At 44.9% G+C, this 26705-nt stretch overlaps 2 protein-coding genes and 2 long non-coding RNA genes across 13 annotated transcripts in view; 2 read left to right on the top strand and 2 right to left on the bottom strand.

Annotated features, from left to right (window-relative positions):
• LOC118947679 lies at positions 1-19445 on the bottom strand. 10 transcript variants are annotated; one of them, XM_036972647.1, is made up of 5 exons: positions 19294-19445; positions 9246-9408; positions 8801-8902; positions 4706-4831; positions 1-235 (listed from the first exon to the last, which is right to left on the bottom strand). In XM_036972647.1, exons 2-5 carry the CDS (start codon positions 9399-9401, stop codon positions 101-103), a joined length of 519 nt encoding a protein of 172 aa, XP_036828542.1. In that variant the 5' UTR covers positions 9402-9408; positions 19294-19445; the 3' UTR covers positions 1-100. The 10 variants fall into 10 exon arrangements, with proteins under 10 accessions (XP_036828542.1, XP_036828540.1, XP_036828541.1 ...); XM_036972645.1 differs by having other exon boundaries at positions 8801-8905; positions 19294-19431; XM_036972646.1 differs by lacking the exon at positions 19294-19445 and adding an exon at positions 13135-13348 and having other exon boundaries at positions 8801-8905.
• Positions 1285-1936, bottom strand: LOC118947682. Its single transcript, XR_005041882.1, has 3 exons — positions 1885-1936; positions 1553-1597; positions 1285-1334 (listed from the first exon to the last, which is right to left on the bottom strand). It is a non-coding gene; the product is annotated as an uncharacterized LOC118947682 (long non-coding RNA).
• The window catches only part of LOC110510905 (heat shock 70 kDa protein 14), a 24105-nt gene continuing 15907 nt past the window's right edge, over positions 18508-26705 (top strand). The window contains exons 1-7 of the mRNA XM_036972641.1: positions 18508-18658; positions 18943-19023; positions 21128-21210; positions 22931-22979; positions 23466-23568; positions 23795-23990; positions 26097-26258. Coding sequence (XP_036828536.1) covers positions 18602-18658; positions 18943-19023; positions 21128-21210; positions 22931-22979; positions 23466-23568; positions 23795-23990; positions 26097-26258 — 731 coding nt within the window. The 5' untranslated portion in view covers positions 18508-18601. The remainder of the gene's footprint in view (positions 18659-18942; positions 19024-21127; positions 21211-22930; positions 22980-23465; positions 23569-23794; positions 23991-26096; positions 26259-26705) is intronic.
• Positions 26265-26705, top strand: part of LOC118947681 — a 653-nt gene continuing 212 nt past the window's right edge. The window contains exon 1 of the long non-coding RNA XR_005041881.1: positions 26265-26685. This is a non-coding gene — a long non-coding RNA (uncharacterized LOC118947681). The remainder of the gene's footprint in view (positions 26686-26705) is intronic.

The raw sequence follows: 26705 nt of genomic DNA, 5'->3' as shown, positions 1-26705 counted from the left end.
TTTGCTATTTTATTTTTTATTACCAAAAGCGTTTTCCAGTTGCTTTCACATGATGGGAATGTTTTAGTCCTGCAAGGGAGGGTTCATATACTGTGTGTTGCTATCCTTGGCCTTCCAGCAAGAGGTCCACGTAGGCCCCAGTCACCAGGCTGTCATTCCCGACACCGAGCTCCTTCATCAGGCTGCGAGCAATCGCCTCCCCCTCCTCAGGCCTCTGGTCCTCCCTCAACACCACCTACACACACACACAGTTTCATAAAAACAGCTTTTTAAACAAGATCTAGAAACACAGACACACCGCAACCTCAAGATCTATGTAGTGTCTAGTGTCCCAGCCAGGTGAACCTACCTTTGTAGTGTCCCAGTCAGGTGAACATACCTCTAGATCTATGTAGTGTCCCAGCCAGGTGAACCTACCTCTAGATCTATGTAGTTTCTAGTGTCCCATCCAGGTGAACCTACCTCTAGATCTATGTAGTGTCCCAGCCAGGTGAACCTACCTCTAGATCTATGTATGTAGTGTCTAGTGTCCCATCCAGGTGAACCTACATCTAGATCTATGTAGTGTCTAGTGTCCTAGCCAGGTGAACCTACCTCTAGATCTATGTAGTGTCCCAGCCAGGTGTACCTACCTCTAGATCTATGTAGTGTCTAGTGTCCCGGTCAGGTGAACCTACCTCTAGATCTATGTAGTGTCCCAGCCAGGTGAACCTACCTCTAGATCTATGTAGTTTCTAGTGTCCCAGTCAGGTGAACCTACCTCTAGATCTATGTAGTGTCCCAGCCAGGTGAACCTACCTCTAGATCTATGTAGTGTCCCAGCCAGGTGAACCTACCTCTAGATCTATGTAGTGTCCCAGCCAGGTGAACCTACTTCTAGATCTATGTAGTGTCTAGTGTCCCAGTCAGGTGAACCTACCTCTAGATCTATGTAGTGTCTAGTGTCCCAGTCAGGTGAACCTACCTCTAGATCTATGTAGTGTCCCAGCCAGGTGAACCTACCTCTAGATCTATGTAGTGTCTAGTGTCCCAGCCAGGTGAACCTACCTCTAGATCTATGTAGTGTCCCAGCCAGGTGAACCTACCTCTAGATCTATGTAGTGTCCCAGCCAGGTGAACCTACCTCTAGATCTATGTAGTGTCTAGTGTCCCAGCCAGGTGAACCTACCTTTAGATCTATGTAGTGTCCCAGTCAGGTGAACATACCTCTAGATCTATGTAGTTTCTAGTGTCCCATCCAGGTGAACCTACCTCTAGATCTATGTAGTGTCCCAGCCAGGTGAACCTACCTCTAGATCTATGTAGTGTCTAGTGTCCCAGCCAGGTGAACCTACCTCTAGATCTATGTAGTGTCTAGTGTCCCAGTCAGGTGAACCTACCTCTAGATCTATGTAGTGTCTAGTGTCCCAGTCAGGTGAACCTACCTCTAGATCTATGTAGTGTCTAGTGTCCCAGCGAGGTGAACATACCTCTAGATCTATGTAGTGTCTAGTGTCCCAGTCAGGTGAACCTACCTCTAGAACTATATAGTGTCCCAGCCAGGGGAACCTACCTCAAGATCTATGTAGTGTCTAGTGTCCCAGCCAGGTGAACCTACCTTTAGATCTATGTAGTGTCCCAGTCAGGTGAACATACCTCTAGATCTATGTAGTGTCCCAGCCAGGTGAACCTACCTCAAGATCTATGTAGTGTCTAGTGTCCCAGCCAGGTGAACCTACCTCTAGATCTATGTAGTGTCTAGTGTCCCAGCCAGGTGAACCTACCTCAAGATCTATGTAGTGTCTAGTGTCCCAGCCAGGTGAACCTACCTCTAGATCTATGTAGTGTCCCAGTCAGGTGAACATACCTCTAGATCTATGTAGTGTCCCAGCCAGGTGAACCTACCTCAAGATCTATGTAGTGTCTAGTGTCCCAGCCAGGTGAACCTACCTCTAGATCTATGTAGTGTCCCAGCCAGGTGAATCTACCTCTAGATCTATGTAGTTTCTAGTGTCCCATCCAGGTGAACCTACCTCTAGATCTATGTAGTGTCCCAGCCAGGTGAACCTACCTCTAGATCTATGTAGTGTCTAGTGTCCCAGCCAGGTGAACCTACCTCTAGATCTATGTAGTGTCTAGTGTCCCATCCAGGTGAACCTACCTCTTGATCTATGTAGTGTCTAGTGTCCCAGTCAGGTGAACCTACCTCTAGATCTATGTAGTGTCCCAATCAGGTGAACATACCTCTAGATCTATGTAGTGTCTAGTGTCCCAGTCAGGTTAACATACCTCTAGATCTATGTAGTGTCTAGTGTCCCAGTCAGGTGAACCTACCTCTAGATCTATGTAGTGTCCCAGCCAGATGAACCTACCTCTAGATCTATGTAGTGTCTAGTGTCCCAGTCAGGTGAACCTACCTCTAGATCTATGTAGTGTCCCAGTCAGGTGAACCTACCTCTAGATCTATGTAGTGTCCCAGCCAGGTGAACCTACCTCTAGATCTATGTAGTGTCCCAGTCAGGTGTACCTACCTCTAGATCTATGTAGTGTCCCAGTCAGGTGAACCTACCTCTAGATCTATGTAGTGTCCCAGCCAGATGAACATACCTCTAGATCTATGTAGTGTCCCAGCCAGGTGAACCTACCTCTAGATCTATGTAGTGTCTAGTGTCCCAGTCAGGTGAACCTACCTCTAGATCTATGTAGTGTCCCAGCCAGGTGAACCTACCTCTAGATCTATGTAGTGTCCCAGCCAGGTGAATCTACCTCTAGATCTATGTAGTGTCCCAGTCAGGTGTACCTACCTCTAGATCTATGTAGTGTCTAGTGTCCCAGTCAGGTGAACCTACCTCTAGATCTATGTAGTGTCCCAGCCAGATGAACCTACCTCTACATCTATGTAGTGTCCCAGCCAGGTGAACCTACCTCTATATCTATGTAGTGTCCCAGCCAGGTGAACCTACCTCTACATCTATGTAGTGTCTAGTGTCCCAGTCAGGTGAACCTACCTCTAGATCTATGTAGTGTCCCAGCCAGGTGAACCTACCTCTAGATCTATGTAGTTTCTAGTGTCCCAGTCAGGTGAACATACCTCTAGATCTATGTAGTGTCCCAGTCAGGTGAACCTACCTCTAGATCTATGTAGTGTCCCAGTCAGGTGAACCTACCTCTAGATCTATGTAGTGTCCCAGTCAGGTGAACCTACCTCTAGATCTATGTAGTGTCCCAGTCAGGTGAACATACCTCTAGATCTATGTAGTTTCTAGTGTCCCAGCCAGGTGAACCTACCTCTAGATCTATGTAGTGTCCCAGCCAGGTGAACCTACCTCTAGATCTATGTAGTGTCTAGTGTCCCAGCGAGGTGAATCTACCTCTAGAACTATATAGTGTCCCAGCCAGGTGAACCTACCTCTAGATCGATGTAGTGTCTAGTGTCCCAGGCAGGTGAACCTACCTCTAGATCTATGTAGTGTCCCAGCCAGGTGAACCTACCTCTAGATCTATGTAGTGTCTAGTGTCCCAGCCAGGTGAACCTACCTCTAGGTCTATGTAGTTTCTAGTCAGGTGAATATACCTCTAGATCTATGTAGTGTCCCAGCCAGGTGAACCTACCTCTAGGTCTATGTAGTTTCTAGTCAGGTGAACCTACCTCTAGATCTATGTAGTGTCCCAGCCAGGTGAACCTACCTCTAGATCTATGTAGTGTCCCAGCCAGGTGAACCTACCTCTATATCTATGTGGTGTCCCAGCCAGGTGAACCTACTCTAGATCGATGTAGTGTCTAGTGTCCCAGTCAGGTGAACCTACCTCTAGATCTATGTAGTGTCCCAGCCAGGTGAACCTACCTCTAGATCTATGTAGTGTCCCAGCCAGGTGAACCTACCTCTAGATCTATGTAGTTTCTAGTGTCCCAGTCAGGTGAACATACCTCTAGATCTATGTAGTGTCCCAGTCAGGTGAACCTACCTCTAGATCTATGTAGTGTCCCAGTCAGGTGAACCTACCTCTAGATCTATGTAGTGTCCCAGTCAGGTGAACATACCTCTAGATCTATGTAGTTTCTAGTGTCCCAGCCAGGTGAACCTACCTCTAGATCTATGTAGTGTCCCACCCAGGTGAACCTACCTCTAGATCTATGTAGTGTCTAGTGTCCCAGCGAGGTGAATCTACCTCTAGAACTATATAGTGTCCCAGCCAGGTGAACCTACCTCTAGATCGATGTAGTGTCTAGTGTCCCAGGCAGGTGAACCTACCTCTAGATCTATGTAGTGTCCCAGCCAGGTGAACCTACCTCTAGATCTATGTAGTGTCTAGTGTCCCAGCCAGGTGAACCTACCTCTAGGTCTATGTAGTTTCTAGTCAGGTGAATATACCTCTAGATCTATGTAGTGTCCCAGCCAGGTGAACCTACCTCTAGATCTATGTAGTGTCCCAGCCAGGTGAACCTACCTCTAGGTCTATGTAGTTTCTAGTCAGGTGAACCTACCTCTAGATCTATGTAGTGTCCCAGCCAGGTGAACCTACCTCTAGATCTATGTAGTGTCCCAGCCAGGTGAACCTACCTCTATATCTATGTGGTGTCCCAGCCAGGTGAACCTACTCTAGATCGATGTAGTGTCTAGTGTCCCAGCCAGGTGAACCTACTCTAGATTGATGTAGTGTCCCAGCCAGGTGAACCTACCTCTAGAGCAATGTAGTGTCTAGTGTCCCAGCCAGGTGAACCTACCTCTAGCTCCATGTAGTGTCCCAGGCCCTCCACTGAGTCCAAGTGAACCCTCGTCTGACCAACCAGGAACAGCCTCCTCTCCTTCCTCACCTCACCCTTAACCCCTAGAGAATCAGCCAGCACAGTCTACACACACACACACACACACATTAATATACACCACCTCACCTCGAGCCCACTCTAAACTAGTCACTAATTATTCCCTCAGGGTCTTGTGTGGTAGAGAGAGTAGTGGTGTGGTAGGGACCGTAGTGTTGTAGTAGGTACAGTAGTGTTGTAGTAGGTACAGTAGTGTTGTAGTAGCTACTCACTGTGTAGTAGGTACAGTAGTGTTGTAGTAGGGACCGTAGTGTTGTAGTAGGTACAGTAGTGTTGTAGTAGGTACAGTAGTGGTGTAGTAGGTACAGTAGTGTTGTAGTAGCTACTCACTGTGTAGTAGGCACAGTAGTGTTGTAGTAGGTACAGTAGTGTTGTAGTAGGTACAGTAGTGTTGTAGTAGGTACAGTAGTGTTGTAGTAGCTACTCACTGTGTAGTAGGTACAGTAGTGTTGTAGTAGGGACCGTAGTGTTGTAGTAGGTACAGTAGTGTTGTAGTAGGTACAGTAGTGGTGTAGTAGGTACAGTAGTGTTGTAGTAGCTACTCACTGTGTAGTAGGCACAGTAGTGTTGTAGTAGGTACAGTAGTGTTGTAGTAGGTACAGTAGTGTTGTAGTAGGTACAGTAGTGTTGTAGTAGCTACTCACTGTGTAGTAGGTACAGTAGTGTTGTAGTAGGGACCGTAGTGTTGTAGTAGGTACAGTAGTGTTGTAGTAGGTACAGTAGTGGTGTAGTAGGTACAGTAGTGTTGTAGTAGCTACTCACTGTGTAGTAGGCACAGTAGTGTTGTAGTAGGGACCGTAGTGTTGTAGTAGGTACAGTAGTGTTGTAGTAGCTACTCACTGTGTAGTAGGTACAGTAGTGTTGGAGTAGGTACAGTAGTGTTGGAGTAGGTACAGTAGTGTTGGAGTAGGTACAGGAGTGTTGGAGTAGCTACTCACTGTGGAGTAGGTACAGTAGTGTTGGAGTAGGTACAGTAGTGTTGGAGTAGCTACTCACTGTGTAGTAGGTACAGTAGTGTTGTAGTAGGTACAGTAGTGTTGTAGTAGGTACAGTAGTGTTGGAGTAGCTACTCACTGTGTAGTAGGTACAGTAGTGTTGTAGTAGGTACAGTAGTGTTGGAGTAGCTACTCACTGTGTAGTAGGTACAGTAGTGTTGGAGTAGGTACAGTAGTGTTGGAGTAGCTACTCACTGTGTAGTAGGTACAGTAGTGTTGTAGTAGGTACAGTAGTGTTGTAGTAGGTACAGTAGTGTTGTAGTAGCTACTCACTGTGTAGTAGGTACAGTAGTGTTGTAGTAGGGACCGTAGTGTTGTAGTAGGTACAGTAGTGTTGTAGTAGGTACAGTAGTGGTGTAGTAGGTACAGTAGTGTTGTAGTAGCTACTCACTGTGTAGTAGGCACAGTAGTGTTGTAGTAGGGACCGTAGTGTTGTAGTAGGTACAGTAGTGTTGTAGTAGGTACAGTAGTGGTGTAGTAGGTACAGTAGTGTTGTAGTAGCTACTCACTGTGTAGTAGGTACAGTAGTGTTGGAGTAGGTACAGTAGTGTTGGAGTAGGTACAGTAGTGTTGGAGTAGGTACAGGAGTGTTGGAGTAGCTACTCACTGTGGAGTAGGTACAGTAGTGTTGGAGTAGGTACAGTAGTGTTGGAGTAGCTACTCACTGTGTAGTAGGTACAGTAGTGTTGTAGTAGGTACAGTAGTGTTGGAGTAGCTACTCACTGTGTAGTAGGTACAGTAGTGTTGGAGTAGGTACAGTAGTGTTGGAGTAGCTACTCACTGTGTAGTAGGTACAGTAGTGTTGTAGTAGGTACAGTAGTGTTGTAGTAGGTACAGTAGTGTTGTAGTAGGTACAGTAGTGTTGGAGTAGGTACAGTAGTGTTGTAGTAGGCACAGTAGTGTTGTAGTAGGCACAGTAGTGTTGGAGTAGCTACTCACTGTGTAGTAGGTACAGTAGTGTTGTAGTAGGTACAGTAGAGTTGTAGTAGGTACAGTAGTGTTGGAGTAGGTACAGTAGTGTTGGAGTAGGTACAGTAGTGTTGGAGTAGGTACAAGAGTATTGTAGTAGGTACAGTAGTGTTGTAGTAGCTACTCACTGTGTAGTAGGTACAGTAGTGTTGTAGTAGGTACAGTAGTGTTGTAGTAGGTACAGTAGTGTTGTAGTAGGTACAGTAGTGTTGTAGTAGGTACAGTAGTGTTGTAGTAGGTACAGGAGTGTTGGAGTAGGTACAGGAGTGTTGGAGTAGGTACAGGAGTGTTGGAGTAGGTACAGGAGTATTGTAGTAGGTACAGTAGTGTTGAAGTAGCTACTCACTGTGTAGTAGGTACAGTAGAGTTGTAGTAGGTACAGTAGTGTTGTAGTAGGTACAGTGGTGTTGTAGTAGGTACAGTAGTGTTGTAGTAGGTACAGTAGTGTTGTAGTAGGTACAGTAGAGTTGTAGTAGCTACTCACTGTGTAGTAGGTACAGTAGTGTTGTAGTAGGTACAGTAGTGTTGTAGTAGGTACAGTAGTGTTGTAGTAGGTACAGTAGTGTTGTAGTAGGTACAGTAGAGTTGTAGTAGGTACAGTAGTGTTGTAGTAGGTACAGTAGTGTTGTAGTAGGTACAGGAGTATTGTAGTAGGTACAGTAGTGTTGTAGTAGGTACAGTAGTGTTGGAGTAGGTACAGTAGTGTTGGAGTAGGTACAGTAGTGTTGGAGTAGGTACAGGAGTATTGTAGTAGGTACAGTAGTGTTGTAGTAGCTACTCACTGTGTAGTAGGTACAGTAGTTTTGGAGTAGGTACAGTAGTGTTGTAGTAGCTACTCACTGTGTAGTAGGTACAGTAGTGTTGTAGTAGCTACTCACTGTGTAGTAGGCACAGTAGTGTTGGAGTAGCTACTCACTGTGTAGTAGGTACAGTAGTGTTGGAGTAGGTACAGTAGTTTTGGAGTAGGTACAGTAGTGTTGTAGTAGCTACTCACTGTGTAGTAGGTACAGTAGTGTTGTAGTAGCTACTCACTGTGTAGTAGGTACAGTAGTGTTGTAGTAGGTACAGTAGTGTTGGAGTAGGTACAGGAGTATTGTAGTATGTACAGTAGTGTTGTAGTAGCTACTCACTGTGTAGTAGGGACAGTAGTGTTGGAGTAAGTACAGTAGTTTTGGAGTAGCTACTCACTGTGTAGTAGGGACAGTAGTGTTGTAGTAGGTACAGTAGTGTTGGAGTAGGTACAGTAGTGTTGTAGTAGGCACAGTAGTGTTGTAGTAGGTACAGTAGTGTTGTAGTAGGCACAGTAGTGTTGTAGTAGATACAGTAGTGTTGGAGTAGGCACAGTAGTGTTGGAGTAGGTACAGTAGTGTTGTAGTAGGTACAGTAGTGTTGTAGTAGGTACAGGAGTATTGTAGTAGGTACAGTAGTGTTGTAGTAGGTACAGGAGTATTGTAGTAGGTACAGTAGTGTTGGAGTAGGTACAGTAGTGTTGGAGTAGGTACTCACTGTGTAGTAGGTACAGGAGTGTTGTAGTAGGTACAGTAGTGTTGTAGTAGCTACTCACTGTGTAGTAGGGACAGTAGTGTTGTAGTAGGTACAGTAGTGTTGGAGTAGGTACAGTAGTGTTGTAGTAGGCACAGTAGTGTTGGAGTAAGTACAGTAGTGTTGGAGTAGGTACAGTAGTGTTGTAGTAGGTACAGTAGTGTTGGAGTAGGTACAGTAGTGTTGTAGTAGCTACTCACTGTGTAGTAGGTACAGTAGTGTTGTAGTAGGTACAGTAGTGTTGTAGTAGCTACTCACTGTGGAGTAGGTACAGTAGTGTTGTAGTAGCTACTCACTGTGTAGTAGGGACAGTAGTGTTGTAGTAGGTACAGTAGTGTTGTAGTAGCTACTCACTGTGTAGTAGGGACAGTAGTGTTGTAGTAGGTACAGTAGTGTTGTAGTAGCTACTCACTGTGTAGTAGGGACAGTAGTGTTGTAGTAGGTACAGTAGTGTTGGAGTAGGTACAGGAGTGTTGTAGTAGCTACTCACTCTGAGCCCCTCTGGGTCCTGTGTAGTAGAGAGAGAGTAGTTGGACACCTTGGGCCCGTCACAATCTGGTCTCTCATAGAAAATCAGCTGACCACTCCCATCCTGCTGGACAAATACAACTTCAGTCCAAAGCATGTGTGTGTGTTTACGTGTGTGTGTTGGGGGGGGGTGTTTATGTGTGTGTTGGGGGTGTGTTTACGTGTGTGTGTGTTGTGTGGTGTGTTGAGTGTGGGGGGGGTGTGTGTGGGATGTGTGTGTGGTGTGGTGTGGTGTGGTGTGGGGGATGTGTGTGTGTGGTGTGGTGTGGTGTGGTGTGTGTGTGTGTGGGATGTGTGTGTGTGGTGTGGTGTGGTGTGTGTGTGTGTGTGGTGTGGGTGTGTGTGTGTGTGTGTGTGGGATGTGTGTGTGTGGTGTGGTGTGGTGTGGTGTGGTGTGATGTGTGTACCATCAGGTTACGTAGTTTAAGCCGTCCGGTGCTGCAGTTGAAGAACGTGTCCTGCTGGCGGATTACTGTTCCCTCTGATTGGCTTAGCTGGCTGGCTCTCTCCGCCAATCGTGTCGCATTGCTCACCCTCGCCTTGATCTCCACGTTAGACGGCATCTCTGATCTGTACCGAGTTAGGGGTTGTGTTAGGGTTGTGTGAGGGTTGTGTTAGAGTTGTGTGAGGGTTGTGTTAGCGTTGTGTGAGGGTTGTGTTAGCGTTGTGTGAGGGTTGTGTTAGCGTTGTGTGAGGGTTAGAGTGGTAGATGTTTATATCATATCCATTAAATAAATACATTGAACGTGAGCTTCTCAATGCTGGACAGTGCACACCTCCCTCCTCAGAATCAAAACACAGACAGTGTACATTCAAGGCATCCCAATATGTATCTGAATAATACCATAACTACTATACTAACTATACTAACCTCTACGGTGGTTCTGGCTAACCCCTACGGTGGTTCTGGCTAACCCTTACGGTGGTTCTGGCTTGATTCTGGCTAACCCCTACGGTGGTTCTGGCTAACACCTACGGTGGTTCTGGCTAACCCCTATGGTGGTTCTGGCTTGGTTCTGGCTAACCCCTACGGTGGTTCTGGCTAACCCCTACGGTGGTTCTGGCTAACCCCTACGGTGGTTCTGGCTTGGCTCTGGCTAACCCCTACGGTGGTTCTGGCTTGGTTCTGGCTAACCCCTACGGTGGTTCTGGCTTGGTTCTGGCTAACCCCTACGGTGGTTCTGGCTTGGTTCTGGCTAACCCCTACGGTGGTTCTGGCTTGGTTCTGGCTAACCCCTACGGTGGTTCTGGCTAACCCCTACGGTGGTTCTGGCTAACCCCTACGGTGGTTCTGGCTTGGTTCTGGCTTGGTTCTGGCTAACCCCTACGGTGGTTCTGGCTTGGTTCTGGCTTGGTTCTGGCTAACCCCTACGGTGGTTCTGGCTTGGTTCTGGCTAACCCCTACGGTGGTTCTGGCTAACCCCTACGGTGGTTCTGGCTTGGCTCTGGCTAACCCCTACCGTGGTTCTGGCTTGGTTCTGGCTAACCCCTACGGTGGTTCTGGCTTGGTTCTGGCTAACCCCTACGGTGGTTCTGGCTAACCCCTACGGTGGTTCTGGCTAACCCCTACGGTGGTTCTGGCTTGGTTCTGGCTAACCCCTACGGTGGTTCTGGCTTGGTTCTGGCTAACCCCTACGGTGGTTCTGGCTAACCCCTACGGTGGTTCTGGCTTGGTTCTGGCTAACCCCTACGGTGGTTCTGGCTTGGCTCTGGCTAACCCCTACGGTGGTTCTGGCTTGGTTCTGGCTAACCCCTACGGTGGTTCTGGCTTGGTTCTGGCTAACCCCTACGGTGGTTCTGGCTAACCCCTACGGTGGTTCTGGCTAACCCCTACGGTGGTTCTGGCTTGGTTCTGGCTAACCCCTACGGTCCTAATTGGGATGCCGCTTTTTCCCTCCATTTTTCTCTGACCTCAATGCAACACTTCCCGACCTTAACTCATCATTTGAAACTGGGCGGAGATTTCAATTGCGTGTTCCATCCAAGTCTAGACAGATCTAGACCGAAGCCCAACCATGTCATTTCAAAATCAGACGCAGTCATCAAGTCATTTCTAGAATCCTATAATTTGTCTGATCCATGGAGGAGCAATCCCACTTCTAAACAGTACTCTGTTTTCCCCCCAGTTCACCGCTCATACTCTAGGGTTGACTTGTTTCCTCCAATTCACCGCTCATACTCTAGGGTTGACTTGTTTCCTCCAGTCCACAGCTCATACTCTAGGGTTGACTTGTTTCCTCCAGTCCACAGCTCATACTCTAGGGTTGACTTGTTTCCTCCAGTCCACAGCTCATACTCTAGGGTTGACTTGTTTCCTCCAGTTCACCGCTCATACTCTAGGGTTGACTTGTTTCCTCCAGTCCACAGCTCATACTCTAGGGTTGACTTGTTTCCTCCAGTCCACAGCTCATACTCTAGGGTAGACTTGTTTCCTCCAGTCCACAGCTCATACTCTAGGATTGACTCTGTACCGTAACACCCTGTATATAGCCTCCACATTGACTCTGTACCGGTACCCCCTGTATATAGCCTCCATATTAACTCTGTACCGGTACCCCCTGTATATAGCCTCCACATTGACTCTGTGCCGGTACCCCCTGTATATAGCCTCTACATTGACTCTGTGCCGGTACCCCCTGTATATAGCCTCCATATTGACTCTGTACCGTAACACCCTGTATATAGCCTCCATATTGACTCTCTACCGGTACACCCTGTATATATGATGAAAATTACAGGCCTCTCATCTTTTTAAGTTGCACAATTGGTGGCTGACTAAATACTTTTTTGCCCCACTGTATATTGTTGTTCAGTGTCCATAACCTGTAGTGGGTGAAATACACGCAATTCAATCAGGGCCGGTCTATGCCGTTCTGCCGACCTAGGAGGGACTAAACTGGCAACAAAATGTGCTCACTGCAAAACTAGAATAGTCCCAGGAACCAAATGACATTGACATGACAGAAAATACATATTTTCCAGATGTTGAAGTTTAGGCTCTGAATAAAAGGTGAAGACATCATTTACAGGACATTGAAAAGGAGTCTTTTCCAGATGTTGAAGTTTAGGCTCTGAATAAAAGGTGAAGACATAATTTACAGGACATTGAAAAGGAGTCTTTTCCAGATGTTGAAGTTTAGGCTCTGAATAAAAGGTGAAGACATCATTTACAGGACATTGAAAAGGAGTCTTTTCCGGATGTTGAAATCAGGTTCATTTTCAGTTCTGAATGTAAGTCTATAAATGACATATTTTCAACATTTGTTTGTGCCAAATCAGGGATTATCCAGACCGCTCCAAATCTGAACCAAACAGACATCTATGATTGGTTCAGATTTTTGTCCAGACTGGAGCAAAAACCAATGTCTGTGGATGTGGAACTTAAGGCAGGTCCAGACTACACCAAAAGAAGACATCCAAAAGACATTGGAGTATGTCCATGCTTACTGGGGTGTAGCCTACAGTGTTGCCTGACATGTCATTTTATAAATGCATATCTGTTGTAAGCCTACCGCCTGTAAAACACCAGCAACAAAAATAGAGGTCTGGACAGGACCAAAAAAATACGTTACCTCGTGCTTCCTGGGGTGTAGCCTACCATGTCGGCCTCAATGCCATTTTATGAATGCCAATCCATGTGGTAGGCCACCATTTGTAAAACAGGGACTAATCAACGTGTCTATTTATGCTCTGAATGTCAGCTACCCAACTTTATCAGGAGCTATCTTGAGCCTATTTAGCGTTACTTCTCCAACAATACTCTGGAGGAGCGCGGCTGCGTTACGTCTCCAACAATACTCTGGAGAGGAGCGCGGCTGCGTTACGTCTCCAACAATACTCTGGAGAGGAGCGCTGGGAGTGGACATTACTTATCACAAAGAGGTATCAACGCTCACCTAAAAAGCCAATATGCCACTGGTTGAAAGAAACTGCCACTGGTTTTGGGCATTTGGAGGTGCGTCTTGGTCAGTTAAGCTCAGAAAATGCCGCGGTGAATAAAATGAATGGTGAACTTCTCGATGTGGCACAAAACACATACCTAACGTGAAGGGAAGTGGTGAGCAAAGTGCCTGCAGGAGGGCAGCTACGTTACAGACAGCCTGCTAGTATGTACTGTAGCTAGATAGCCTAACATTGCACCACTCGGTAGATAAACTCTTTCAGCTGAATAATATTTCCATCAAAAAAGGCTCGCTAGCAACACGATGTTTGAATACACTATCACAAGTACATGAAGTTGTACTTATTCTAAACGTTTATACCATATGTACATTTCCCCCACCGGGGAACACATACCTGGAAACTCCCGCAGCTGACTTGAAGGTACTGCAGCCAGGCTAGAGCAATACATGACAGAGCAGTCGATACTCACACTATGGATATGGAAAAAATAACTAAAACTAATGAAAGGATTTAGGTGAAATACACAAGACAATATTAATACCCGCTATGCCTATGAATCTGATAGTGATTACATTACTCCAGCCTCACATCATGGGGAGGACACTGTGTTATTGTTTCTACTGCCGATTGTCGCTTTGAGGTGCATGTCGCCCCCTACTGTGCTGGAGTGTGTGGCCGATCACGGTTTACATTAACTTGACATTGATATAGAAGAAATACAAACATACACCTACATTCTCCTACCTTACTCTGCACTACTTGTAAACCAACCCCTTGAATCACACTGTGCTCTATATTTGGACTTTTATTTGACAAGCTTTCAAGCCTCACTGTATATTTGACAGTTTAGTGTGACTTTTATTTAGAGTTTTTTTTGCCTCCCCTGTTTTTACCAGCAAAGGGCATATGGGAAACGGGAGCGAGAGGAAAAAGAAAAATAAACTTTTTTGTTTTAAGGTTGTTTAAGCATCCAATCAACAACATCAACATTAGCACCTAGCTGGAAAGACAACAAGGTATTTTACTGTGTTTCAATAGTGGTCTTGTTTCAGAAATCTTTCTAATTCTTTTGAACGTGTACTGAACGGATATTTGTGTTGTAATTGATTTATTTTATTTTTTATTTTTATTAACAACAAATCAATACATAAAGCACATGAGGGAACACAAGCATACATAGATTACAAACAATGGACAATCGAGCTAGGGGGTACAATATCACATTACAATTACACAAGGACCTTAATAAGGAACATACATATACTTACAATTCTAAGATCTTTTTTGTTAGTAGAGCATTTAACCGTCTTAAAATACAGTTCAATTTCATTTTGTTGGCTACGAAAATGTGGTTTTCTGTTTGTACATTTACATTTGTGTATATGAAATTTGGCCAAAAGAATAATGAAATTAATTACATAAAAATGTTTCAGCTTATTTATATCGTATGTAAAGAATCCAAACAGTACATCTCTCCACAATAGTGTAAAATCTTCATAAATGTGTTCAATTATAAACCTACTCATGTCTTGCCACAGTTTTCTTACATGAATACAGTGCCCAAAAAGATGCAACACTGTTTCTGGGTGGTCATTACAAAAGGAGCAATTTGAGTTGATGTTTTCCTTAAACTTCTTCATATAGTGGTTGGCAGGATAATATTTATGAATAATTTTAAAGGAAACTTCCTTAATTTTGTTAACAAGTAGGTATGTGTGTGGCAACATCCCCAAAAAATTCCAACAGATATTATCAATAAATCCATTCCAATAAGGCATGACATTTAGATACAACATCCTGCTGAAACAAGGTTCGTATCGCTCTGTTGTTGAATGGACCAAAAGAGAAACAAATCTTTCCTACTGATTCAACAGGGTCAATAGAAGGTAGGCTCTGATGGTCAGATCTTGACACGTTCCTGAATAACATAGCAACACCCGAGGGAATGGCATCTAAAAAAATGGCAACATCTTTAGGTGTTACAGGGACCTTGTAAAGGGATAAGAATTCCTTATAACTGAGTAAAAAACCCTCTGCATTTACCAGTTGGCACCAATAGGATATTATTTCGGAACCAATATTCTAAAAACAAAGAATTATTTTTATACAGTATATCCCGATTATTCCATATATAATATCTGTGTGGAGAAAAATTGTGTTTATAAATTAAGGACCATGACAAGAAAGCCTGCCTGTTAAATACTAAGACCAGGGCGTGACACTGCCGATGAAAAGCAGAACGTTTCACTGGAACTTTGTAAATACTTCATTGCAAAACAACATGAAATTAAGGTCACCAAAAGTAGAGAAGACATGATGAGCCATAAAATTCCAGATAGAAGTGGGTCTTCTTAGGAATTGTTTTATCCAACTGATCTTAAAAGTATTATTTAAAGTAGTAAAGTCCAGACAATTCAGTCCACCATTCTCATAAGTGTTCATTACAACAGTTTTCCTAATGTAATGGGTATGGTTTCTCCAAAGAAAGTTGAAAAGCATCTGGTCTATCTCCTTGCTTATTTTAATGTCACGATATAAAGATAGAGCACCATATGTTAGTCTAGAGAAACCTTCAGCCTTGGTTATTAGGACTCTACCTTTTAAAGATAAGTCCCTCTGTAGCCATTGATTTAGCTATTTCTGGGTTGGGGGGGGGGGGGGGTTAATACGAGGGTTAAAATTTAGTAAGCCTCTAGACTTCTGATCATTTGTAATGGTTATGCCTAAATATGTAAGTTCTTCTTTTACTGGAATACCCTAATATGAAGGTGTCACACAATCTTTGACAGCTATGAGTTCACATTTGTTAATGTTAGGATATAGACCAGACGCTTTGGAAAAGCATTGTATCACATTGATCGATATGGGAATTTGGTTAACGTCTTTCAGAAAAAGTGTAGTATCATCAGCCAGCTGGCTTATAATCATTTCTTTACCAGCTATGGAAATACTTTGTACAGGACTATTATTTAAAGAATTTGCAAGAAGTTAGGTGATTAATAAAAACAGGTACGGAGAGATAGGACAACCTTGCCGAATTCCTCTTTTTACTCAAATCTAGGTGAGGTGCCATATTTCAATTTGATAGAGCTGTTACCATTTCATAGAGTCTTAATAGCCTTACAGAAAAAAATCCCCAAAGCCAAGTCTCTCAAGGGAGTGGAAGAGAAACGGATGCTCTACTGATGCCCTCCTGAAATATTAAAGCAGGAAGCACCAGTGACTCAGTCAATAAGAAGTGGTCAGATGATGCAGATGCTAAGCTACAAGACTGTTTTGCTAGCACAGACTGGAATACGTTCCGGGATTCATCCAATGGCATTGAGGAGTATACCACCTCAGTCATCGGCTTCATCAATAAGTGCATCAACGACGTCGCACCCACAGTGACCGTACGTACATATCCCAACCAGAAGCCATGGCAACATCCGCATCGAGCTAAAGGCTAGAGCTGCCGCTTTCAAGGAGCGAGAGACTAATCCAGACGCTTATAAGAAATCCCACTATGCCGTCAGACGAACCATCAAACAGGCAAAGAGTCAATACAGGATTAAGAATGAATCCTACTACACCGGCTCTGACGCTCGTCGGATGTGGCAGGGCTTGAAAACTATTAGCTGATTGTGGACTACAGGAAAAGGCGGGCTGAACAGGCCCCCATTAACATCGACAAGGCTGTAGTGAAGCGGGTTGAGAGTTTCAAGTTCCTTGGTGTCCACATCACCAACGAACTATCATGGTCCAAACACACCAAGACAGTCGTGAAGATGACACGACAAAACTTTTTCCACCTCAGGAGACTAAAAATATTTGGCATGGGTCCCCAGATCCTCAAAAGGTCCTACAGCTGCACCATTGAGAGCATCCTGAACGGTTGCATCACCACCTGGTATGGCAATTGCTCGGCATCTGACAGTAAGGCGCTACAGAGGGTAGTGTGATGTACTGGGCCATTCGCTGTGGCCAAGATTTCTGCCATCCAGGACCTATATAATAGGCGGTGTCAGAGGAAAGCCCATACAATTGTTAGAGACTCCAGACTCCAAGTTATAGACTGTTTTCTCTGCTTCCGCACGGCAAGTGGTACCGAAGCACCAAGTCTAGGACAAAAAGGCTCCTCAACAGCTTCTACCCCCAAGCCATAAGACTCTTGAACAATTAATAAAATCGCCACCGGACAATTTACATTGACCCTCCCCCCCCTGTACATTGCTGCTACTCGCTGTTTATTATCTATACATAGTCTCTTCACACCCACCTACATGTACAAATTACCTCCACTAACCTGTATCCCCAGACACCGACTCTGTACCGGTGCCCCCTGTATATAGCCTCCACACTAAATCAGTACCATTGCCCCCTGTATATAACCTCATTAGTAGCCCCCTGTATATAACCTCATCAGGAGCCCCCTGTATATAACCTCATTAGGAGCCCCCTGTATATAACCTCATTAGGAGCCCCCTGTATATAACCTCATCAGGAGCCCCCTGTATATAACCTCATTAGGAGCCCCCTGTATATAACCTCACCAGCTGCCCCCTGTATATAACCTCATTAGGTCCCCCTGTATATGACCTAATTAGGAGCACCTTGTATATAACCTCATCAGGTGCCCCCTGTATATAACCTCAGTAGCCCCCCCCCCCCACGTATATAGCCTCATTAGGAGCCCCCTGTATATAACCTCACTGCCCCCCCCCCCCCCGTATATAACCTCATTAGGAGCCCCCTGTATATAACCTCATCAGCTGCCCCCTGTTTATAACCTCATTAGGTCCCCCTGTATATGACCTAATTAGGAGCACCTTGTATATAACCTCATCAGGTGCCCCCTGTATATAACCTCATTAGGTGCCCCCATGTGTATGACCTCATCAGGTGCCCCCTGTATATAACCTCATTAGCCCCCCCCCACGTATATAGCCTCATTAGGAGCCCCCTGTATATAACCTCACTGGGCCCCCCCCCCGTATATAACCTCATTAGGAGCCCCCTGTATATGACCTCATTAGGAGCCCCCTGTATATGACCTCATTAGTAGCCCCCTGTATATAACCTCATTAGTAGCCCCCTGTATATAACCTCATTAGGAGCCCCCTGTATATAACCTCATTAGGAGCCCCCTGTATATGACCTCATTAGGAGCCCCCTGTATATGACCTCATTAGGAGCCCCCTGTATATGACCTCATTAGGAGCCCCCTGTATATAACCTCATTAGTAGCCCCCTGTATATAACCTCATTAGGAGCCCCCTGTATATAACCTCATTAGGAGCCCCCTGTATATGACCTCACCAGCTGCCCCCTGTATATAATATAGAGAATCTCTACTACACAACAGAACCAACTGAATGTCTAACTATAACTAACTATAGAGGAGCTCTACTACACAACAGAACCAACTGAATGTCTAACTATAACTAACTATAGAGGAGCTCTACTACACAACAGAACCAACTGAATGTCTAACTATAGAGGATCTCTACTACACAACAGAACCAACTGAATGTCTAACTATAACTAACTATAGAGGAGCTCTACTACACAAGATTCCTATATGTTTATTTTGAATCCCAGCCCCAATCCCTCCAGGAGGCCTTTTGGTAGGCCGCCATTGTAAAGAAGAATACGTTCTTAACGGACTTGCCGAGTTAAATAAAATAAAAAACAGCAGCAACTCTCCGGTACATGCTGCAAACTACTACAGCTGACGCCAGACCTCTTCTGATTGGTTTCAGTAAACATCTCCGATTGGCTGAATATTGAGTCAGTTCCTGCAACGTTTTACTCTGATAGGTTTAAAGTCAAATGAACTTTAACCTTCGTGGTTCAGCTTCGCAGTGATTTTTCAACAAGCATGGCGGCTATAGGAGTACATTTCGGCTACACATGTGCCTGTGTAGCTATTTTTAAGGTATTGTTGCTGCCTGTAGTAATGTTTTTGGTGGTGGGACTAGTCTCTGTTTTCAGTTATGAAGCGATATATTTAGGAGGTCCGGAAAGATCCGGTTAAACATGTTTGACAATGAGTTAGTTACCGGTAACGCTAGACAATGTTAGCATGGAGTGAATAAGTTGGCTACCGGTGTTAGCCATCTAGTAAACTAACGCTAAAATAACTTGCTTGGCTTTAGAGATGATTGTTGTTATCGGCCAAGCCAGGGTGGGAGGATTTTGACAGTATTGTGTTTTGTTCAGGATGGCCGAGCGGAGGTGGTCGCCAATGACGCCGGAGACCGAGTCACTCCTGCGGTGGTGGCTTACCGAGACACGGAACAGGTATCACACAACTAGTTCTAACATACCGTTTTAGTTAACTCAACTATTACATCTGCTAAATATTTGTATGGGACCAATACAATTTGGTCGGGATAACAAAATAAACATTCGCGGAGGCGGTTGTCAGTCATCGAAGGAAGCAGTCTTCTGTAGGTTGTTGTTGCTCTGGTCTGAACATTAACATGCGTCTCTTGCGGTAATGGTTTTGTAAGTACAAGAACCTTGTCTTTCATATCAGCGATAAATAATCCAGGTTAAGTTAATACACACCTTGATAAGGTTAGTGCTCCCACACGGACATATCTCCATGTTAGTGCGTGTTTCCAGAAAACAGATGGACGACTACAGACCTGCGCTAATTAACTATCGAGCATGCGCAGAGCACCTGTGAAATCCCTCAGTCTTTCGCCAGGGTGCAGGTTTCAGGTGTTCCTAGCGAAGACGATAGTCGCTGAACGCTGTTCCCGCTTTAAAGGTCCAATGCAGCCGTTTTCAGCTCCAATATCAAATCATTTCTGGGTAACAATTAAGTACCTTACTGTGATTGTTTTCAATTAAAATGGTTCATGCATGGCTTGACGTTCACCATTTTAAGACTGGTGTTTTACTTGTCCGAAAGCTCAAATCACTTATCTAACATGACATTATCTAACATAATTGGCCAAATTGGTGACTGAAATTGCATTATATAATGCAAGAAACCACTTTACAAATGAATTTCATTATTACCATACAAACATGTATTCTACCTTACGCCTTCAAGCCTGTTTAGAAATAGGACAATGCCCCTTTTAAGACAAAAGTAGCTCTTTACCAGACTAGCTTTTCAAAAATATAAATGCAACAATTTCAAAGATTTTACTGAGTTACAGTTCATATAAGGAAATAAATTCATTAGGCCCCAGGTCTTTTTTTTTTTTTTTTTGGTCCTTTCCAAACACCTCTTTTGGTGATGTTTTACAGGTGGTAGGCTTACCACAGATGGGCATTCATAAAATCACATTTCAGGCAACACTATAGGCTACACCTCAGTAAGCATGGACAGGTAGCGATGTCTTTTTTTTTGTGTGTGTGTAGTCTGGACCTGCCTTAAGTTCCACAGACATTGGTTTTTGGTCCAGTCTGGACAAAATCTGAACCAATCATAATGTCTGTTTGGTTGAGATTTGGTGCGGTGTAGTCCGGTCTTGATTTCAACCTCCACGGACGTTGATTTTTGGTCTGGATCACTGATGTCTTTGTTTGGTTCAGATTTTGTCCAGTATGGACCAGCATTGATTTGGCCAAAACATAGATGTCTATAAATGACATGTTTTCAACTTTCATTCAAAACCAAAAATGAGCCGCCCCCCCCCCCCCCCCCCCCCCTCAACGTCCTAGAAAATGTATTTTAAAGGTACGGAAAATATCTTTTCACCTTTTAATTCGGAGCCTTAATTGAATCTAACTTCAACGTCTGGAAAATACTTATTTTACATGTCTTTTCAATGTAATTCTGCTTACTGGGCTTATTCTAGTTTTGCTGGGAGCACGTTTTTGAGTCTCGCCTTGGTCGGCAATTGTTTGTCCATAGCTTATGCCTACCCATACCCTAACCCCACCGTGGGGCACTCTGTTCACAATGTTGACATCAGCAAACCGTGACCAGTTCTCAACTCTCAGACTGTGAGGGATGGAAAAACCACTTGTGCCTGTTTCATGAGCTGAAATAAGATGCCAGTTTACCTCCCTGTTAGTGAGCTTTTTTCAGTCTGTAATAAAACCTCTTTGTGGGGGAAAACTCGTTCTGATTGGCTGGGCCTGGCTCCCCAGTGGTTGACTAATTTCCTTGTATGAACCATATCTCAGTAAAATTGTTGCATGTTACATTTGATATTTTTAAGTATAATTAATATTATTTACCTCAAACGATAGAGCAACCTGTTATTACTGTGGTGGTGTACAGAGCATGTAGGATCATATCTCTTGTCATGATGTCCTCCCTCTGTCATCTCACACTGTAACCCTCCCTCTGTCATCTCACACTGTAACCCTCCCTTCACCTCCCTGTTCTATCTGTCCTATCCTCCATCTGCCTCCCTCTCATCGCTCGCTCTCTCTGCAGATAGTAGGGATTGCGGCTAAGCAGGGTCGTGTCCGAAACGCAGCCAACACTGTGGTTAAAGTCAAACAAGTGCTGGGGAGGAGGTGAGTGTCTGTATTACAGTTGAAGTCAGAAGTTTACTAACACTTAGGTTGGAGTCATTAAAACTAGTTTTTCAACCACTCCACAATTTTCTTGTTAACAAACTATAGTTTTGGCAAATCGGTTAGGACATCTACTTTGTGCATTACAAGTCATTTTTCCAACACATGTTCACAGACAGATTATTTCACTTGTAATTCACTGTATCACAATTCCAGTGGGTCAGAAGTTTACATTCACTAAGGTGACTGTGCCTTTAAACAGCTTGGAAAATTCCAGAAAATTATGTCAGAAGCTTCTGATAGGCTAATTGACATAATTTGAGTCAATTGTAGGTTTACCTGTGTATGTATTTCAAGGCTGACCTTCACTCCGTGCCTCTTTGCTTGACATCATGGGAAAATCAAAATAAATCAGCCAAGACCTCAGGAAAAAAAAAGTAGACCTCCACAAGTCTGGTTCATCCTTGGGAGCAATTTCCAAACACCTGAAGGTACCGCGTTCATATGTACAAACAATAGTACACAAGTATTAACACCACGGGGCCACGCAGCCATCATACTGCTCAGGAAGGAGACGCATTCTGTCTCCTAGAGATTAACGTACTTTACTGCGAAACGTGTAAATCAATCCCAAAACAACAGCAAAGGACCTTGTGAAGATGCTGGAGGAAACGGGTACAAAATTATCTATATCCACAGTAAAACAAGTCCTATATTGACATAACCTGAAAGGTCAGCAAGGAAGAAGCCACTGCTCCAATACCGCCATAAAAAAGCCAGACTACGGTTTGCAACGGCACATGGGGATAAAGATGGTACTTTTTGGAGAAATGTCCTCTAGTCTGATGAAACAAAAATAGAACTGTTTGGCCATAATGACCATAGTTATGTCTGGAGGAGAAAGGGGGAGGCTTGCAAGCCGAAGAACACCATCCCGAACGTGAAGCACGGGGGTGGCAGCATCATCTTGTGGGGGTGCTTTGCTGTAGGACTGTAGCACTTCATAAAATGGGTATCATGAGGTAGGAAAATTATGTGGATATATTGAAGCAACATCTCAAGACGTCAGTCAGGAAGTTAAAACTTGGCCGCAAATGGACAATGACTCCAAGCATACTTCCAAAGTTGTGGCAAATGGCTTAAGGGCAACAAAGTCAAGGTATTAGAGTGGCCATCACAAAGCCCTGACCTCAATCCTAAGGAACATTTGTGGGCAGAACTGGAAAAAGCACGTGCGAGCAAGGAGGCCTACAAACCTGACTCAGTTACACCAGCTCTGTCAGGAGGAATGGGCCAAAATTTACCCAACTTATTGTGGGAAGCTTGTGGAAGTCTACCCGAACGTTTGACCCAAGTTAAACTATTTAAAAGGGCAATGCTGCCAAATACTAATTGAGTGTATGTAAACTTCTGACGCACTGGGAATGTGCTGAAATTAAAGCTGAAATAAATCATTCTCTCTACTATTATTCTGACATTTCACATTCTTAAAATAAAGTGGTGATCCTAACTGACCTAAGACAGGGAATTTTTACTTGGATTAAATGTCAGGAATAGTGAAACTGAGTTTAAATGTATTTGGCTAAAGTGTATGTTAGCTTCTGACTTCAACTGTATGTTCCCAATGTTCTAGAGAATGAACTCCACTCACGTTGTTGGGTTAGGGAGAATGAACTCACCTTGTTGCTTCTTCCCCTTTTTCCTCTCCTCCTGTCGGCAGTTTTGAGGATCCTGAGGTGCAGACGCATAAAGCTGAGAGTAAATGTCCTGTGAGTTTTCAACCCTCTACCCCCTATTAGACTCTCGGTGATTAACCCTCTACCCCCTATTAGACTCTCGGTGATTTAACCTGGTATACCTGGCTCTATTAGACTCTCAGTGATTTAACCTGGTATACATGGCTCTATTAGACTCAGTGATTAACCCTCTACCCCCTATTAGACTCTCTCTCGGTGATTAACCCTCTACCCCCTATTAGACTCTCTCTCGGTGATTAACCCTCTACCCCCTATTAGACTCTCGGTGATTAACCCTCTACCCCCTATTAGACTCTCGGTGATTAGCCCTCTACCCCCTATTAGACTCTCAGTAATTAACTTGGTATACCTGGCTCTTAGACTCTCAGTGATTAACCTGGTATACCTGTCTCTATTAGACTACCTAACACTGTTCTCAGTGATTAACATGTCTGACTACTTAACACTACGTTATGAGTGATATTGTGTAATAGAGAAGCTGATGATGCTGTGTTTCAGGTTGTCAACAAGGGAGAGAAGCCAGTGTATGAGATGACTGGAGAGATGACCAGACATGTGGCTCCCCAAGATGTTGCCAAGCTGATCCTACACAAGATGAAAGGTTAGAACACACTGTCCCAATTCCCCCCCTGAGGCTATGCACTAGTGGAGATCCCAGATGATTGAATGGGCCTAGGCAATATGGTTGCCTATCAGGGAGCAACTTAAAACTATTGTCAAACTACTTCCACATGTGAAAACATGTCAGCTCTCCAGCGGGGTGGGGGTGTAGTACTACAGGTCCACTTGGAACTGGGCCACCCTCCCATCTATTGTTGTTTCCATAGAGACGGCTCAATCGGCCTTGGGCGCTGATGTCACAGAGGCTGTCATCACTGTCCCCTTTGAGTTCGCACATGCTCAGAAGGCGGCGTTGAGGGCGGCTGCGGAGGCGGCAGGGTTCCGTGTGTTGAGGCTGATCCACGAGCCAGCTGCTGCTCTACTGGCCTACGGAATCGGACAGGACTGCCCCTCTGGGAAGAGGTACACACTTCTCCTTCTTCTTGTGTATGAACTACAGGTCGAACATCGGACAGGACTGCCCCTCTGGGAAGAGGTACACACTTCTTCTTGTGTATGAACTACAGGTCGACCGATTTTATTGGAGAACCAAAAAAGCCGATACTGAATTAATCAGACGATTTTTATATGTATGTTTGTAATAATGACAATTACAACAATACTGAATGAACACTTATTTTAACTTAATACATCTATTTAAGTCTCATAAATAATTTTATGTTCAATTTGGTTTAAATAATGTAAAAATGCAGTGTTTGAGGAGAAAGTGCAATATGTGCCATGTAAAAAAGCTAACGTTTAAGTTCCTTGCTCAGAACATATGAAAGCTGGTGGTTCAATATTCCCAGTTCTTCAATATTCCCAGATAAGAAGTTTTAGGTTGTAGTTATTATAGGAATTATGACGCGTCGACTTTTTCTCTCTCTACCATTTGTATTTCATATACCTTTTGACTATTGGATGTTCTTATAGGCACTATAGTATTGCCAGCCTAAACTCGGGAGTTGATAGGCTTGAAGTCATTAACAGCGCTGTGCTTCAAGCATGCTAAGAGCTGCTGGCAAACACAGGAAAGTGCTGTTTGAAAGAATGCTTACGAGCCTGCTGCTGCCTACCACCACTCAGTCAGACTGCTCTATCAAATCATAGACTTAATCATAATAAACACACAGAAATATGAGCATTTGGTCATTAATATGGTAAAATCTGAAAACTATAATTTCGAAAACAAAACGTTTATTCTTTCAGTGAAATACGGAACCGTCCCTGGTTAATATTGCCTGCTAACATGAATTTATTAACTAAATATGCAGGTTTAAAAAATATATATTTCTGTGTATTGATTTTAAGGAAGGAATTGATGGTACATTTGTGCAAAGAGAGCTTTTTTCCGGCAATGCACTTTTGTTAAATCATCACCCGTTTGGTGAAGTTGAAGTAGGCTGTGATTCGATGATAAATGAAAAGGCACGGTATTGATTATATGCAACGCAGGACAAGCTGTTTAACCTTGTAATATCATCAACCATGTGTAGATAACTAGCGGTTATGTTAAGATGGATTTTATATAAAAAGTTTAATGATATTAATCCGTCAATCTCTAGTGGTGTGTGTAGCCATGTCCTGTTGTGTGTGTGTGTAGCCATGTCCTGTTGTGTGTGTGTGTGTGTAGCCATGTCCTGTTGTGTGTGTGTGTGTGTGTGCAGCCGTGTGTGTGTGTGCAGCCGTGTGTGTGTGTGCAGCCGTGTGTGTGTGTGCGGCCGTGTGTGTGTGTGCGGCCGTGTGTGTGTGTGCGGCCGTGTGTGTGTGTGCGCGGCCGTGTGTGTGTGCGCGGCCGTGTGTGTGTGCGCGGCCGTGTGTGTGTGTGCGCGGCCGTGTGTGTGTGTGCGCGGCCGTGTGTGTGTGTGCGCGGCCGTGTGTGTGTGTGCGCGGCCGTGTGTGTGTGTGCGCGGCCGTGTGTGTGTGTGCGCAGCCGTGTGTGTGTGTGCGCAGCCGTGTGTGTGTGTGCGCAGCCATGTGTGTGTGTGTGCGCAGCCGTGTGTGTGTGCGCAGCCATGTGTGTGTGTGTGTGCGCAGCCGTGTGTGTGTGCGCAGCCGTGTGTGTGCGCAGCCGTGTGTGTGTGTGTGTGTGAGCGCAGCCGTGTGTGTGTGTGTGTGTGAGCGCAGCCGTGTGTGTGTGTGCAGCCGTGTGTGTGTGTGCAGCCGTGTGTGTGTGTGCAGCCGTGTGTGTGTGTGTGCAGCCGTGTGTGTGTGTGTGCAGCCGTGTGTGTGTGTGTGCAGCCGTGTGTGTGTGCAGCCGTGTGTGTGTGCAGCCGTGTGTGTGTGTGTGTGTGCAGCCGTGTGTGTGTGCAGCCATGTCCTGTTGTGTGTGCAGCCGTGTGTGTGCAGCCGTGTGTGTGTGCAGCCATGTCCTGTTGTGTGTGCAGCCGTGTGTGTGTGTGTAGCCATGTCCTGTTGTGTGTGTGTGTGTGTGTAGCCATGTCCTGTGGTGTGTGTGTGTAGCCATGTCCTGTTGTGTGTGTGTGTGTATAGCCATGTCCTGGTGTATAAACTTGTTTGTGTGTGTAGCCATGTCCTGGTGTATAAACTAGGTGGGACGTCTCTGAGTGTGACGGTGCTGCAGGTGAATGGTGGAATGTTCCGGGTTCTGAACACCCACACAGACCACAGCATCGGAGGAGAGAGCTTCACAAGCGCCCTGGCACAGCACCTGGCTGCAGAGTTCAAACGGTAACACACACACACCTGGTGCAGAGTTCAAGTGGAACTGACAGCATTTTATCAACATGAAATGGTATAACAATCTGTTCATAGAGACCCCAGGATGAATGAGTTTTTATTTTGTACATATTCTGACCAGTGAACACTTGGATGGGGGCACTCCCATTTTCACACTTCCATAGAAGGTAGGGATGACGTCCCCGTGCCTCCCAGCTGAAACACTTCCATAGAATGTAGGGATGACGTCCGCGTGCCTCCCAGCTGAAACACTTCCATAGAATGTAGGGATGACGTCCGCGTGCCTCCCAGCTGAAACACTTCCATAGAATGTAGGGATGAGGTCCGCGTGCCTCCCAGCTGAAACACTTCCATAGAATGTAGGGATGACGTCCGCGTGCCTCCCAGCTGAAACACTTCCATAGAATGTAGGGATGAGGTCCGCGTGCCTCCCAGCTG

This window comes from Oncorhynchus mykiss, unplaced genomic scaffold (assembly GCF_013265735.2).
Source record: "Oncorhynchus mykiss isolate Arlee unplaced genomic scaffold, USDA_OmykA_1.1 un_scaffold_188, whole genome shotgun sequence".
NCBI lineage: Eukaryota > Metazoa > Chordata > Actinopteri > Salmoniformes > Salmonidae > Oncorhynchus > Oncorhynchus mykiss.
Note: the sequence above shows the minus strand (reverse complement) of the source record. Positions and strands in the feature narration are given on the sequence as shown.

What these genes read in the sequence shown, in the direction of transcription:
- LOC118947679 (XM_036972642.1), bottom strand. Translation starts at nt 12,787, where the DNA reads ATGCCCAAAACCAGTGGCAGTTTCTTTCAACCAGTGGCATATTGGCTT. An exon ending in GTGGCATATTGGCTTTTTAG is followed by an intron (nt 9,409 to 12,734) that starts GTGAGCGTTGAT and finishes AACTCGGTACAG; the next exon opens with ATCAGAGATGCCGTCTAACG. An exon ending in TTAAACTACGTAACCTGATG is followed by an intron (nt 8,906 to 9,245) that starts GTACACACATCA and finishes GTATTTGTCCAG; the next exon opens with CAGGATGGGAGTGGTCAGCT.